We start from the raw sequence: 14,850 nt of genomic DNA, 5'->3' as shown, positions 1-14,850 counted from the left end.
GATGCTGTGCCACAAACTCTTAAACCAACAAAAATATTATGTTTTGGCAATGGCCAATCAAATCCCATTTGTATGGGAACTTCTGTGAGTGCAATTCCACTAATTACTATCATGTTTCGTTGGTTATTTTTAACTGGAGTTACGCTATTTTTAATGACACGTGCACGCGTGCGGATGCACACAGACACACTCTGACCAGCATTGTGAAATGTTTATTTTTAGTCTGATTCATCTTAGTTAGGTTTACGTGTGCATACGTCGTTTTAGTTAGAAATTCGCTGTTATATTGTTTAGTTTAAGTTTTCCAAGCAATGTTAGTGGAAATACAAAAATGAAGATGCATGGTTATGCAATTCTAGTTAGTTTTGCATTGTGAAGGGACCAGTGTATACCCCTGGTTACTACCCCCCTGAACTCCCAGCAAAGACACATACACACTAATACAGTATACATACTTAACATGCTTCCCTTGTAGGCTGGTTTCCATGGCAGCGTGCCTCATCAAAAGCTGCTAACCTTCATCAGTGTCTTGACTGTCTGTGTGTACTGTATATAATATTATTGTGTGTATTTTTGTGTGCATCTACCTACTGTATGTTTGTGTGATTATCTCCACCAGGCTGGAAGGCCGGGGAGGTGTACATTATGATTTTTTTTGCCCCTGTCTGTGTGTGTCTGACCCACGACTTAGTACATAACTCTGCCAAGGCAAACCCAGCCTGGCAGAGATATGTGCTCCACAGAGCTCCCCTTTATGTACGTGCATTTGTATAATGTGTAAATGTTTGTGTGCACGACGTGTATGTTTACATGTCTATGTGTGTTTGTGTGTGTAGCATGAGGCAGTATATAATTACTCACACTGTACTCAATGCCTATAATGTAGGTCAAAACGGATCACTAAAGCACTTGAGTTCTATTTTAAGCCTTCTCTGTCATTCAGTTGGTTTGAACAGAATCAGGTCTGATGATGACTTTTTACAGGCCTACATTTAGCATCCTTTGTGTCGAAACTAGGAGTGAGACAGTTGCTATAGTTTAGCAAAATCACATTAAAAACACATTACATATACTTACAGAGAGACTGCATACTACCCAGCCAATTACATAATCAAAATGTACTGTATTAGTTTTAGATTTAGAAGAGACTAAACACTCTAGTCAAACGACTGCATTCATGCATTCATTTCTCCACCATTTCTTAAAGCAGCCTTTCATGTCTTTTTCTACAGTACGTTGTGGCAAACTAACCTGTAAACGCAATTCACAACACTGATTTGTGTTTCCTTAATAAGCCCAGGTTTTACAGTGATATTGGAGTATAACTAGAGTTTTAAGTAGCTTTGGATTAGCCAAAACCTTACTCGAATGAATAAAATCAAAGATAGGCCTTAGTCTGTGAATTAACTTTCAAACAACAGCACTAATCCCCACATGTGGCACAAATAAATTCTTTCAGTGAACTAGAACTGTAGAGCCTGAAGTGTGCACTTAGATAGCTTGACCCCTTGCCTTTCATGCTACTCCACTGGACAGTGGACACTATAGTGTAATTAGCGTTAGCATACTGTACAAGCAAGCCACATGGATAATCAGCTTTTCTATAGCAGATTGTAATCCAAAAGGCCAGCCCTGGTTTCCCTTATCAGCAAACCACTGTCCTAACAGGCAGCTACAGCCCTCTCAGCAGTGAATTTATTTATGCGCTATCAGGAATGGAGAAAGTCATTGATTAATAAGGGATGTGTTTATCAGAGATTGAGAAAGATTGTGGTTATGCATGGTTGAATTGGCAACCGTAAAGATGTAGTTAAACATGTCGACACTCCACAGGGTTATTGAAAGTGTTTTTGCTTGTACACTGTGTGGTCCAAGTATTAGCAATGAACCCTTTTCACAGCAGACATCTTATTGAGTAAATGCCATTTATCTGTTGACCTTCTGTACGTCAAAAAATATGATTTGCCCTGTGGGACACGATGGTCCGACCAAACTTTTTGGTTGATTTTTACCATTTTTCTCCTATGCCTCGTCCCTGTCACTATCAATACCGTTTTTAATCATTTTGAGATTGTGAATCCAGAATAGAATTGGGATGCTGGGGTCACCGTCATTGCCTTGCTGTCGTCACCTGGCTTAATGTTGTTGTTGTTCGTCTGCTCCTCTTCTAGTTCTTCCTCGGGGGTTCGATCATATATAAATACTATTAACTACATACCGGTAGATAGTTGGTGGAGCGGCTAGCTAGTCTTCTTCACAGCGGCAATCTAGTGGACGCATAGGTGTATTGCACATAATAGTTCACAAGACCGACACAAGGCAACAACAGCAACGTAGGGCACTATGTAAAGACACGCCATTGTGTCCTGGCCTTAACAGTGTTATTACACCAATATAATGTGCTATATTGTGTACCTTATCGTTGTTCATTTCAATTCAATTCAATTCAATTTTATTATAGTGTCAAATCACAACAAGTTGTCTCAAGACACTTTACAACCAACAAAGATCCACCCAGAGCAAGCAACATTGCGACAATGGTAACGAAAAACTCCCCTTTAGGAAGAAACGTCAGGCAGAACCCGACTCTAGGGTGGGCGGCCATCTGCCTCGACCGTGTCGGGGGGGGGGGTAGAGGGAGAGAGAGAGAGATAGACAGAGAGAAAAGACAGAGAATAGGCAGGTGGGTCTGGTCCACATCTGGTCCAGGTCGAGCTCTGTGAGGCCGGGTCCAGGTCACACTTCTGGTGGGCTCCATGAAGAGGCCTGATCCACGGTCACACTCGGCAGTCAGTTGGGGGTTAATATTAGAGGTCCACAGAACTGCGACGGGGAGGACGAAAAGAGACTCCGGGGAGAGATTCCCCGGATGCTGGATTAGTGGCAGGCCTTACTGGAGCCTATATAGTGTATATTACAAGTACTGCTGGGAGACAAACCCACACAACAATGTACGACCATGGTATCCAGCTAGACCCGGAGACAAGTCTGGCCATAGGCTTTGTCGTAGAGAAAGGTTTTCAACCTTGTCTTGAATGTGCAGAGCGTGTCAGCCCCACGGACCGAAGCCGGGAGAAGGTTCCACAGCTGCGGTGCCTGGGACCTAAACGCCCTGCCTCCTATTGTAACTTTTGATATTTTTGGAACAGTAAGCATGTTTGCATATTGCAAACGCACTGCTGTTCTATTTGGTTTGTAGGGATCAATGAGATCCTTGAGATATTGTGGTGCCTGACCATTGAGGGCTTTGTAAGTGAGAAGAAGAACTTTGAACTCTATTCTGTATTTGACCGGGAGCCAGTGTAGGGAGGCCAGTGAAGGAGTGATATGGTCTCTTCTTCTGGTACCTGTCAACACACGCGCCGCAGCATTTTGAACTAACTGTAGGCTTTTCAGAGACTTGCCTGGGCAGCCTGATAATAGCGAATTGCAGTAGTCCAGCCTTGAGGTGACGAAGGCGTGGACAAGTTTTTCTGCGTCATTTTTGGACAGGATGTGCCTGACCTTTGCAATATTTCGCAGGTGAAAGAAAGCATTCTTTGAGATTTGTTTGATATGAGATTTGAAAGACAAGTCTTGATCAAAGGTAACCCCCAGATTCCTCACAGTGGCCTTGGAGGCCAAAGTAATGCCATCTAGAGAAAAGTTCCCATCGACCAACTTGTCTCTCAGGGGCTTAGGGCCGATCACGATAACTTCCGTTTTGTTAGAGTTGAGGAGTAGGTAATTACCTGCCATCCAACTCTTTATGTCTTTAAGACATGCTTGAAGTTTGACTAGTTGGTCCGTTTCGTTCGGTTTCATCGATAGATATAGTTGAGTGTCGTCTGCGTAACAATGAAAATCTATGGAGTGTTCCCTGATGATGTTGCCCAGAGGGAGCATATATAGAGAGAAGAGTATTGGTCCAAGCACAGAGCCTTGTGGGACTCCGTATTTGACCTTTTCACGTGTAGAGGAGCCATTATTGACCTCTACAAACTGAAAACGATCAGACAGATAGGACTCGAACCATTTCAGTGCGGCACCCCTGATGCCAACCAGATGTTCCAGTCTCTGTAGCAGAATGTGGTGGTCAATAGTGTCGAATGCAGCACTAAGGTCCAGCAACACCAGTACGGAGAGGAGGTTATTATCTGCTGCAGTCAGGAGGTCATTTGTAACTCTCAGCAGGGCCGTCTCAGTGCTATGGTTAGCTCTGAAGCCCGACTGAAAGCCTTCTAATATATTGTTGTTTTGTAGAAAGTCACACAACTGTTTGGCGACCGCTTTCTCGAGAATTTTGGAGAGAAACGGAAGGTTCGATATAGGTCTATAGCTAGCTAGAATGCCTGCATCAAGAGTAGGCTTTTTGAGTAGAGGTTTGATTACCGCTACCTTGAAAGATTGTGGCACGTAGCCTGTCACCAAAGACATATTGATCATATTGAGTAGGCATGTACCAACCGGAGGCAGGACCTCTTTGAGTAATCTAGTCGGAACTGGATCCAGGGTACATGTCGTTGATTTTGAAGAAGATATCATTGAAGTGAACTCAGAGAGCTCGATTGGAGAGAGACTATCCATATATATATTTGGGTCTGCGGCCACCTCTGAGACCACCATATTTGGTGGCAGTCCAGTGGGAGCCGAGAGTAGTTGTAGATCAATTTGATCTCTGATAGTTTCTATTTTGCCATTGAAGAACCTCATGAAATCGCTACTATTGAGAGTCGTAGGAATCCGTGGGTCCGTGGAATCACGGCTTTTTGTCAGTTTTGCCAAAGTATCAAAAAGAAACTTTGGGTTACTTTTGTTTCCCTCTATTAGGGATGAATAATAAGTGGCTCTGGCCGTGTCGAGAGCCTTTTTGTATATTTTGAGGCTATTCTGCCAGTCTATACATGATTCTTTCTGTTTGGTTGAACGCCATTTCTTTTCGAGTTTGCGAGACGTTCGCTTGAGGTTTCTAGTTTCCGAGTTGTACCATGGGGCTAGCCTTTGTTGCTTTATTACCTTCCTTTTCAGGGGAGCAACAGAGTCTAGCGTAGTTTGAAATGAGCATGTGACACTATCAACAAGTTGATCGAGTTGATGAGAACTATATGTGTGAAGGTCCTCTATTTTGTTGAAATATACCGAGTTGATGGCTGATGGAACCATTTCCTTGAATTTGCTTACAGCGCTCTCGGATATACTTCTGCCAAGGACATTTTTGTCCAGTGGTGTATAATCGATCAATGTAAAATCGAAGGTGATCAGATAATGATCAGAGAGATCACGGTTTTCTGGAAAAACTGTGAGGTGCTCTATTGCAATACCATAGACCAGAATGAGGTCAAGGGTATGGTTGTGAATGTGTGTAGGTTTGTCTACACATTGAGAGAAACCGATTGAATCAATCAATGAGATGAACGCTCTATTCAAGCTATCAGTTCCTATGTCCGCGTGAATATTGAAATCACCAATTATGATGATTTTATTAGACTCGAGAACTAGACTTGATAGAAATTCTGAAAACTCTGATAAAAATTGTGTGTAAGCGCCGGGGGGGCGGTACACTGTAATGACTATCAGCGGCTGTATTGATTTCCAGCTTGTGTGTGAAAGGTTGAGAATCAAGCTTTCAAATGATTTGTATGTAGCTCTAGCTCTAAGACTAATTGCTAGGCCTGTATTGAAGATAGCAGCCACTCCACCTCCAGTTTTCCCATTGTCTCTAGGTATATGTGCATTGGTGTGACTTGGTGGGGTGGCTGTATTTAAGCTAACATATTCTTGCTCACCATTTCCTTTCCTTCTGATTACCTGACCTGACCTCTGATAACTACCTAATGTTGGTTACTACCACTCCATTTTCACAACTGTTAGCATTAGCGTGTTATACTAATGACCATTTTATATAGTCGTTACACAATGAGTCAGCATATTGAATAACGTGAGTGTGTGTGCGTGCGTGCGTGCGTTAATGTATACCAGTTATATCTCTAGAAATGGCAGTTAACCCATTTTGGGCGTGAACCCCTTTTGGTGTTAGCATTACGTTATGCTTTAGCTATTGAAAAATAGCAGATCTACAAGATCATAGCGCGCCACTAGGTCTGCTATTTTAGAACGACTGACATAGAAACATAGCTTTTTCAGAAAACTGTCATTTTCAAACAGACATTTTTAGAATCTGATCTCAGGTCAGAATGGGTTAATTTGAGTGCTACTCACTGTCATGTGAGTGTCATAACAGATGCTGTCATCCCCCCCCCCCCCCCCCTTCCCTCCTCTCCTTGTATACACTTCAAATGCATGCATCACCATGGCAACAGACCTATTGCTAGTCCATAGCCATGAACAGTACCGGGCTGTGTAGCAGTGTACAGCAGTGGTCCAACTCTATACCTACCTGTGTGAGATCCATATAGGAACACTGCAGTTATCTGTTAGTAGGAGTCTAGGAGAGTTGAAGTTCTATCATGTGGTCCCGAAGGGCAAATGCACCGTAGCCACCCACTGTGTGGCTCTCTCTGCTTCATAGGAGACAGAGTGCACACACAGCTGATGTCACGGTTGGATACTAGTACTGCAGATAGCTTCCCGTGACGATTCTGCGAATTCCCTCTAAATCAGTAGTTCTCTATTTTTCGTAAATGTTCAAAAAGATAACGGGTGTACAAGTGATGCGCTGTGAGCTTGTATATCTGCTATTTTGGAATAGCCAACGACGGAGTTGAACGCATGCACTTTACCTATACCACGCAACAAACCATCACCTGTTAAGTTTAGCCTAGATCTAAGTTTTATGAATTATTGGAACTATAGAAATTGCACCAAAACCCCATTTGAATCCTGCTCACCTCACTTTATAATGAAAGAGGTGGGTCGTGGACATTTGTACTCAGATTTGACCAGAAGATAGCCGTTATCGGCTATCTTTGATCAGCTGTAAAACATTATGCAACAGCCTCTATCAGAAAGCCGTGTCCCTATTTTTATTTGAAGAGAGAATCAGACATCAGGCCTCTTTTGAAATCCAATCTGTTACAAATGTATGTATAGTATTGATGGGTTTGAAGGCATATAATGTTGGGCATTACATCTGATCCAGAAAGAATCGAGACAGCCCAAGGTGACCATTTTGCAATAAACTCTGAAGATTGTTTTATGAAGTGAAATGATTTGACGTGATTGTAAATGCTGATGTGCTTCCTACAGGGGAAGTCTTACCCTTTCAACGGCTCCTTCCCTCCCATGTGGAACCCCTTCGCCCTGATGGACTTCATCAACTTGTTTAGAACAATGGATGAGATGGGCGAGGAGGTAAGGAAAGACTCATCATCAACTATATCTCTCTCTCGCACACACACATTATAATATGATAACATGGTGCTATTCACACTCGAGCTGTGTCTCAGAGGAGGCATTCTTATACGCCTCATTCCTATCAGTCATCAGTAAGTGTCATTTTGTCGAATTTTGTAAATTTGCCACAAAGACAATATTTGGACAACATTTTCATTTGTATTGCCGTTCTGACCAGCATACTGTATCGAGGCTACTTACTGTATGATGCAGGGATTCCTTGCTCCTCCAATGAGGCTGATAACAATGAACACAGTCAAACATTTTTCCAGGAAAAGTGAGCACACTGTGTATTGGGCCAGGCTTGATTGATAACGTTCAAAAACAGCTTGTCTGACTGTGAATACTGGACAACTCTTTGCTTGCCCGTTTTTCCTCCCGGAATTTTTACCAATGAGGGGTATAACTTTGTAATATGCTATTGGCTGTTTGTATTCTTTTTGGAAAAATATAAAAAGATACTCCTGTGGAAAGGCTATATTATTTTACTTATATTGACCCTATAAACAATTTAGTATTATTTAGTATATGTAAGGTTTTTCCCACTCAAATGTTACCTCGTCAGATAATCCCCACATATCCTACAACAACTTCTGTGAACAGACTTCACTGTAGTAGCTTTTCATAAATTATATTTTTACTTCTGTCTGCTGTCATGAAAGTTTATAGTTAGAGAAATTCAAAGTCCAGCCGTCTGCTGTCCAGCCTCTCCCACCCCTCACTGGGGAAAATTCTGGGAGGAAAACAGAAATGGGGTGAGTTGTCTTGTTACCCTGACTGTTAGCTCCATGGTTTGTTATTCTAGGAAGCACAAATAAATGGAGCACAGAGTTCTAGTGAGGTCCTAATAGGACACAATGAGCTATTTGAGACATGATGGTTCCTGGCCAATAGACCAAGAGATTTGTAGGTGAGGAGAATGCTTTCAAATTAAAATCCAGAATATAATGTGGCTCTCTCGGAGCCAGTGCAGCGAAGCTAATGAGGAACTCCTTTCCTAGTTCTTGTCAGTACACGCACAGCAGCATTGTGGAATAGCAGATCTGTTGGGGCTGCCTATAAGAGATTGCAATAATCCAGCCTGGAGGTAACTGTGTGGACTATAGTTTCCTGCATCTTTCTGACACTAAGCCTATGGGAGTCAAAGGGCGCATCGTTACAGGGTTTTTGCATTTATGACAAATCCCAACCTGAATTTTCTCATGATGAAATTAATCTCTAGCTAGACATTTTGGCATAAAAAAATTTATTTTACGAGGCTGACGTCTTTCTGGTTTAACTATATTTACGTTGATTTTGTATTCCTCACCACAAAGCTATAGTAAAACAAACAAAAATTGTCTTTGATTTGTAGATCCCTAGAGAAGCCCCATGGAGGGCCCCCCATGCCGAGGAGTGGGACACTATGACCATGCAACAGCTCTTCGACAAACTCCTGTGGACCAGGTAGCGCGCGGCACCCTGACGTCACCAATCTCAGTCTGCTTCTTATTTGAATTAACTGGGTACATCAAAATACATCACAATACATGGACACTACTCATCTGTGGCACATATCGTTGTTGTCGGGCAGAAACCCTGCATGTCCACATTTCATGTTTTTTGCCAGCTGCTTGAAAAGCGGCTGGACAACATGTTTCACCTACCTCTACTAGCGACCGTACAGTGGACACTTTTTCATGATTGGCTGCCTCTAAGCCAATGGGCAGTGTTGGGCATCGTTACTATCTAAAGTAACGTCATTAGGTTACTGGATTACTGCCTACAAAAATAATCCCGTTATGTTACAAGATTACCTTCTAAAACAAGTAACTCGTTAGATTATTATTGTGTTATTTTTGTGTTACCGACAATTAAAACCTACTCTCGAGAAAAAAAAGAACACCTATACTAAAGGATAAACTATCCATTTTCTCCCAACGGAATGTAAACAACAGCCGTGTGTGTCTGCTGTCACACCAAAAGTGGTGACCTATTGAATCCTGTACATTATACAATCATTATGCAATCACCACAGACTGCATAATGGGTCACTGATGTCTGTGTAACACTGCGACAGGACGGTGCATGCTCGCAGCCTGTCGACTTCTCCATGACACAGAGACACAGAGAGCTCATTAATTCAGGAAACAGCGCAAAATGTGTCAAATGGATTATTTTTCCGTTGTGGCAACAGAAAAAACAGGGAAATATAGGTGTTAAATGTAACTAGTAACGGCATTGTTTTTGGAAAAGGTAACTAGGTAACAGATAAGTAAGATTACTCTATTTGCAAACTAACTTTGCAAATAGAGTAACTAACCTATTCTTGTTATATAACGCCGTTATTTTTAATGGCATTACACCCAACACTGCCAACACTTACCCATAAAACCCATAGTCTGAACGGCATAAAACCCATACTCTGAACACCGCAACGTGAAGCCGTGAGCTCAGGCAGAGCCCAGCTGCGGCACACATATTGATTATAGATGTTCATAAACGAGAGCTTGCTGCAGAGCTGGCAGTTATGACTGAGTCATTCTTGTTTAGTAAATTAATTCTCTACTTTGTCTTACAAGAGTGTCTTGCAAAGGTTGTGAGATGTTGTGAGCTTGTAGATCTTAAACAGTACGTGGGACATGGTTAATATTTTATAAATATTTAACCAATTTAATGTCTTAACTACTAACTAATTAATGACATACGATCCATTGGAACACAGGTTATTTTTTTCAATGCCTGAAAAGTAGTACAATATTTTACTTAAGTAAAAGTACAGTTATTCTACTTGAAAGTTACTTAAGTAATTTTCTGATTCGTTACTTTTACTTTTACTTAAGTACATTTAATGTACTTAAGTTAACTTTAATTTACTTAAGTATCAAAAGTAGCTTTTCTAAATGCCTACAAAGAAATGAAGTCCAACATTTTTCATCCTTACAAAAGTGGCTTGGGACTGATGTAAAACTGGCCATTCATTATCAATGGCATTTAATTAGTTTGTGTTAGGACAATGTTTGTGTTTGTGTTCATATATTCATTTAGGGGTCCTTGAATGGAAGAGAGCCATTGCAAAACAAACATATCATAATAAGCCCTTCACTAAGCCCCACCCACTCCATCCATCACATAGATGCATGTTAAATGATTTCTGTATATAAATAATCGATCAGTAGCAAGAGCTTGAAAATGTCTTCTAATTCTAGTCAACAAAGCTTGCAGTAGGCTATGCACTGGACAGATGTGGACATTATTTCAATAAAGTAGAAATACGAGGGAGAAAGTTGAAACGGCTATCAACTTTAACGAGTCAACGACAGAAGTTTTCATGCAATGCACGGGTAAGACAGTGATTACTTAGTATTGCCATCACCTGGGTGGGTGAGTCGTGTAACGTTCCCGACGTACCGGTATGTGTTCCACAACAATGCCATGCAAAATAACAGCTATGGTGACGAGCTGTCGAAAACAGAGCCGATGCAATCAGCCGAAGCAGCGCACACGCGCAAGTGCATGCGCACACGCTCGCACACACACACCGCACGTGCTGTTTATTCACCACACCAGAGAGCTAGAGAGAGAGAGACGGGCACTTTATGAACATTATGCTGAAAATGCGGGGATTGTGAAATGACTGAAACCAAGCGAGCCCCGCATAATTCGCATGTTGTGTGCGGAATTATGCTATTAAGATTTTACTTTGTAGCGAGTAACGAAAGGTGTAGTAAAGTAAAAAAGTTAAGGTACAGAAAAAGAAAAATGCTCAATAAAAGTACAAATTCTCAAAACTTGTACTTAAGTACAGTAACGAAGTAATTGGACTTCGTTACTTTACACCAATTTGCACATACAAGGTCTCCGGCCGACAGCAACGATGTAATACATAAAGTAATGTATACACAACTGTGTACGTGTTATGGTGTTGCTGATGGGTATTAGAGATAGTATTGTAACTCTTGGTCCATATCCTCTTCACTGCCTCCCAGTACGACCCGCCGCTTCGCCAAGTCCTTCCTCAACGTGAACGTGACATCTGAACCCCACGAGGTGTCTGCTCTCTGGTTCCTCTGGTACATCAAACAGTGTGGAGGCACCATGAGGATCTTCTCCACCACTAACGGAGGACAGGTGGGTGCTTTGCTTCATGCATGCAGCCTTAGTTACTGTATGTCTGTACGTGTGTATGTATTGTCTCCACCAGGCCGAAGGCATGGGGAGAGAGTATGTTTTGCACCCTGTCCGTTCGTCCGTGTGTTTGTTTGTTTGTGTGTCCGTCCGTGTGTGTCCGTCCGTCCGTGTTGTACAGCTACTCTCCGGCACCGTTGGCCCGGTCGCTGACAAACTGTGCACACACACTCCAAGCTCTGCCCCAAATTTTCCAGAACGGCCTGTTATAGGGCCACCATGAGGCCGACTTTTGCTAAAAAAGTTTATTACTCCCATGCGGTACACACTATCTCTATAGTCATATGATCAACACGGATCTGACCGATTTTTCCACATTCCAAACTGATTGGTTAAGATTGCCTTTCCACAATGCCACAATAGCTGTGAAACTTTACAAGCACATTTCCACTACGTTGAGGAACAATGCCATAATTTTAACATTGCCCAATTATAGCACCACATGTTTATATTATATTATTATATATTATATTATATTATTGTAACACACTGTGAGCTTGTAGATCTGCTATTTTTGAAAGCTAGATGTTCAAGAAGAAAGAAACTAAAATAGCAGATCTACAAGCTCACAGTGTGCTACATTGCGACTTGTTGTGAGGTTGTGGATCTGCTATTATTGAAAACCATTGAAAAGGTTGAAAAAATGTCACCAATAATAATAGGGATGGCAGGTCGAAAGCGGTTAATAATGGAGGAACGCCATGCAGCTGCAGATTTGCCGATACTGGAAAAAAAGTCAAATAATGATTGGGCTATAATGAGCATTACTGAGAGACATGCCCCCAGTCCCTCAAACCAACACTGATCCCTGTTCTTAGTTGCCCCAGATCAGCTCAACGTAATTACTACAATCACAAAGCCGTTTTCTTCGAGTCCTGGTAGAGGCCAGTCTGTTCCCTGATTTTTTTTTCTTTTCTTTTTAGGCTGAGTGGCCCAGCTGTTGCCATGGCCACTGAGAAAGTGGGACGTGTTGGGTAATTAGAGGATGTTGTCATGGCCTCCGTTGTCATTTCCTGTCAGATAGGACGCCCTGTTTCAAATTCCACCGAGCCTCTATTTAGATTATAGAGGTTGTTTAGAGTACTATCTGACGTGAATTATGTTCATTTGTTCAGTTCAGTTCAAACCTTGGTAATTCATGTGAATATGTTTAGATGGTCTATCCACACAACCTTTCATTTAGGCATGTCGGTAGGGCCTGACAAGCCTATGGCTTCTCCCTAGCCCTTTTTCGGATAGGACAGGACATGAGCAACGGACACTCAAAGAAAGAAAAAAAAAGGAAACTATATGTGTGCTATGTACAGTATGTGTAACAGACGTGATCTTGCGTTGTGTTGTTAAGTACCATAGACCAGGATCTCAACAGTGAGTAGATTTATTCTGTACAAAAGACAACGAGGCAATCACTGCTCTGCTCTGACGTGTATATGTTTTCCACATTACATTTGCTGGAAATAAAGCAGTACCATGAAAACACAGTATGTGTCTTAACAACTTTGGGTACATTATATGTAAATAATCGGCAGAACAAAATAAACACAACTTACCGCTTTCAAAGCCAATATGAAATAGGAAGTGCGGTAGGTTACGTCATTTCCTTAAAGGCAACCGCCTGAACTCTTAAAGTCACAGAACACTGGATCACAATACAATATAATGCCTGGGCAAGTGGAAGCACTATTAACCATGTTACATTATGAACTGTATGTCCTCCATTTCGAAAATAAAACTGAACTGAACTGAACTGAACTGAAACTCAATAGTAAATACGTCTTTGCACAAACAAAATTCTTGTCTTTGAGCCATTTGATCCAGAAAGATAAACATAACATTGCCTGGCTATAACTGGACCTTTCTCTGGACCTGAAGGCTGTTATTGGAGAATGCCCACAATGTGTTTATAATCACGGAGAGAACATTTTTGAACTATACGCAAAAAGGTCACATTCTAGTATTTTACTCAGTTTAACTTGGCAAGTTATAATCGCTCACTCCGCCTCTCTCTCATTCGCCCATTTTATCATGCAGTACCATTACTTATAGACCAGACAAGTTTTCTCTTAAAGCGTTTTTTTATTGTTTATTTAAGTGTTCAATAATTTCTTCGAGAGTTTGTTTAGTAACGGGGATCTCCATGTCTCTCCAGTTCGTAGAACTAGAGAGAAATTGGAAGCGATGAAGTGAGTAAACATAATTGTAGCTTGAACACTATAAAATTGTAGCTGATAAATGGGTTCACTCTCCTGTTTAGCTGAAATTACCCAGCATAAAATCTATTTTATGTTTATTAACCAATTTAAGCCCTTATGTTGTTGGGCGGAATCCCTCAGGACTCTTTACTATGGCTTCTCTGTTTCTGCTCTACATGAACCCATTTAGACCTGACGCCGATTCTAAAAACGCCTTCTAAACTCCTGACCCGAAGTTTTCAGAAAAACTTCAAAGTTCTTTATTGCGACTGTATAGGTCGCAGATTCCTATGATAAACCTGTCAGTGACTCCGTCACGCCACCATACTGTATATGGCCGCCAGTCCGTCATGCCTCGTGTGATGCGCTCCATATATGGCCGTCTCCATATATGAAGATCACGACACTGACCTCATCAAACCCTGGATAGCCATACATGGAGAAGACTGGATCATCACCTAGATCTGCATAATATGGAGCCGGCCAGCAACTCTACACATCTGACCTCCAACTCTTAGATCTCCATATACCGTATAGAGCTGACCTGTTCCAATATGTCGATCCTTCCCCACTTGTCCTTCCTCTTCGATATCTCCCTTTTGACTGATACCTGTCCATTCAAACTCTAGACGGGCCTTTTGACTGATACCTGTCCATTCAAACTCTAGACGGGCCTTTTGACTGATACCTGTCCATTCAAACTCTAGACGGGCCTTTTGACTGATACCTGTCCATTCAAACTCTAGACGGGCCTTTTGACTGATACCTGTCCATTCAAACTCTAGACGGGCCTGTCCTTTTGACTGATACCTGTCCATTCAAACTCTAGACGGGCCTGTCCTTTTGACTGATACCTGTCCATTCAAACTCTAGACGGGCCGGCCCCCAAAGTTATTAGTGCAGCCGTGCGCCCGGGAGCCAGTGAAAACTAGAGTTCTCAACAGGCCGGCAAATTAAGGCGTACCTGAGCCCTCATCAAACACTGTACACTCAAGACACTGCCCCCGCTGCCACCCTTAGATCTCCATATATGGAGCTGACCTGTTCTGACATTCCATATGCTGTCAGTTTTGGTGTAGAACTAGTGTAGAACTAGACCAATCAGCATGAAGCTTCCATGCACACTCCCTAGATGCCAACTGACACCATTTCATTCTGT

At 41.9% G+C, this 14,850-nt stretch overlaps 1 protein-coding gene across 2 annotated transcripts in view; it reads left to right on the top strand.

Annotated features, from left to right (window-relative positions):
• Positions 1-14,850, top strand: part of mao (monoamine oxidase) — a 49,240-nt gene that overhangs the window by 20,147 nt on the left and 14,243 nt on the right. For both annotated transcript variants that reach the window (XM_080786612.1, XM_080786611.1), the window contains exons 4-6: positions 7,186-7,290; positions 8,687-8,778; positions 11,301-11,442. In XM_080786612.1, the coding sequence (XP_080642738.1) occupies positions 7,186-7,290; positions 8,687-8,778; positions 11,301-11,442 (339 nt within the window). The remainder of the gene's footprint in view (positions 1-7,185; positions 7,291-8,686; positions 8,779-11,300; positions 11,443-14,850) is intronic.

Source organism: Protomyctophum bolini (genome assembly GCF_963924005.1).
Source record: "Protomyctophum bolini genome assembly, chromosome: 16".
Taxonomy (NCBI): domain Eukaryota; kingdom Metazoa; phylum Chordata; class Actinopteri; order Myctophiformes; family Myctophidae; genus Protomyctophum; species Protomyctophum bolini.
This window is presented reverse-complemented; position numbering and strand designations above follow the sequence as displayed.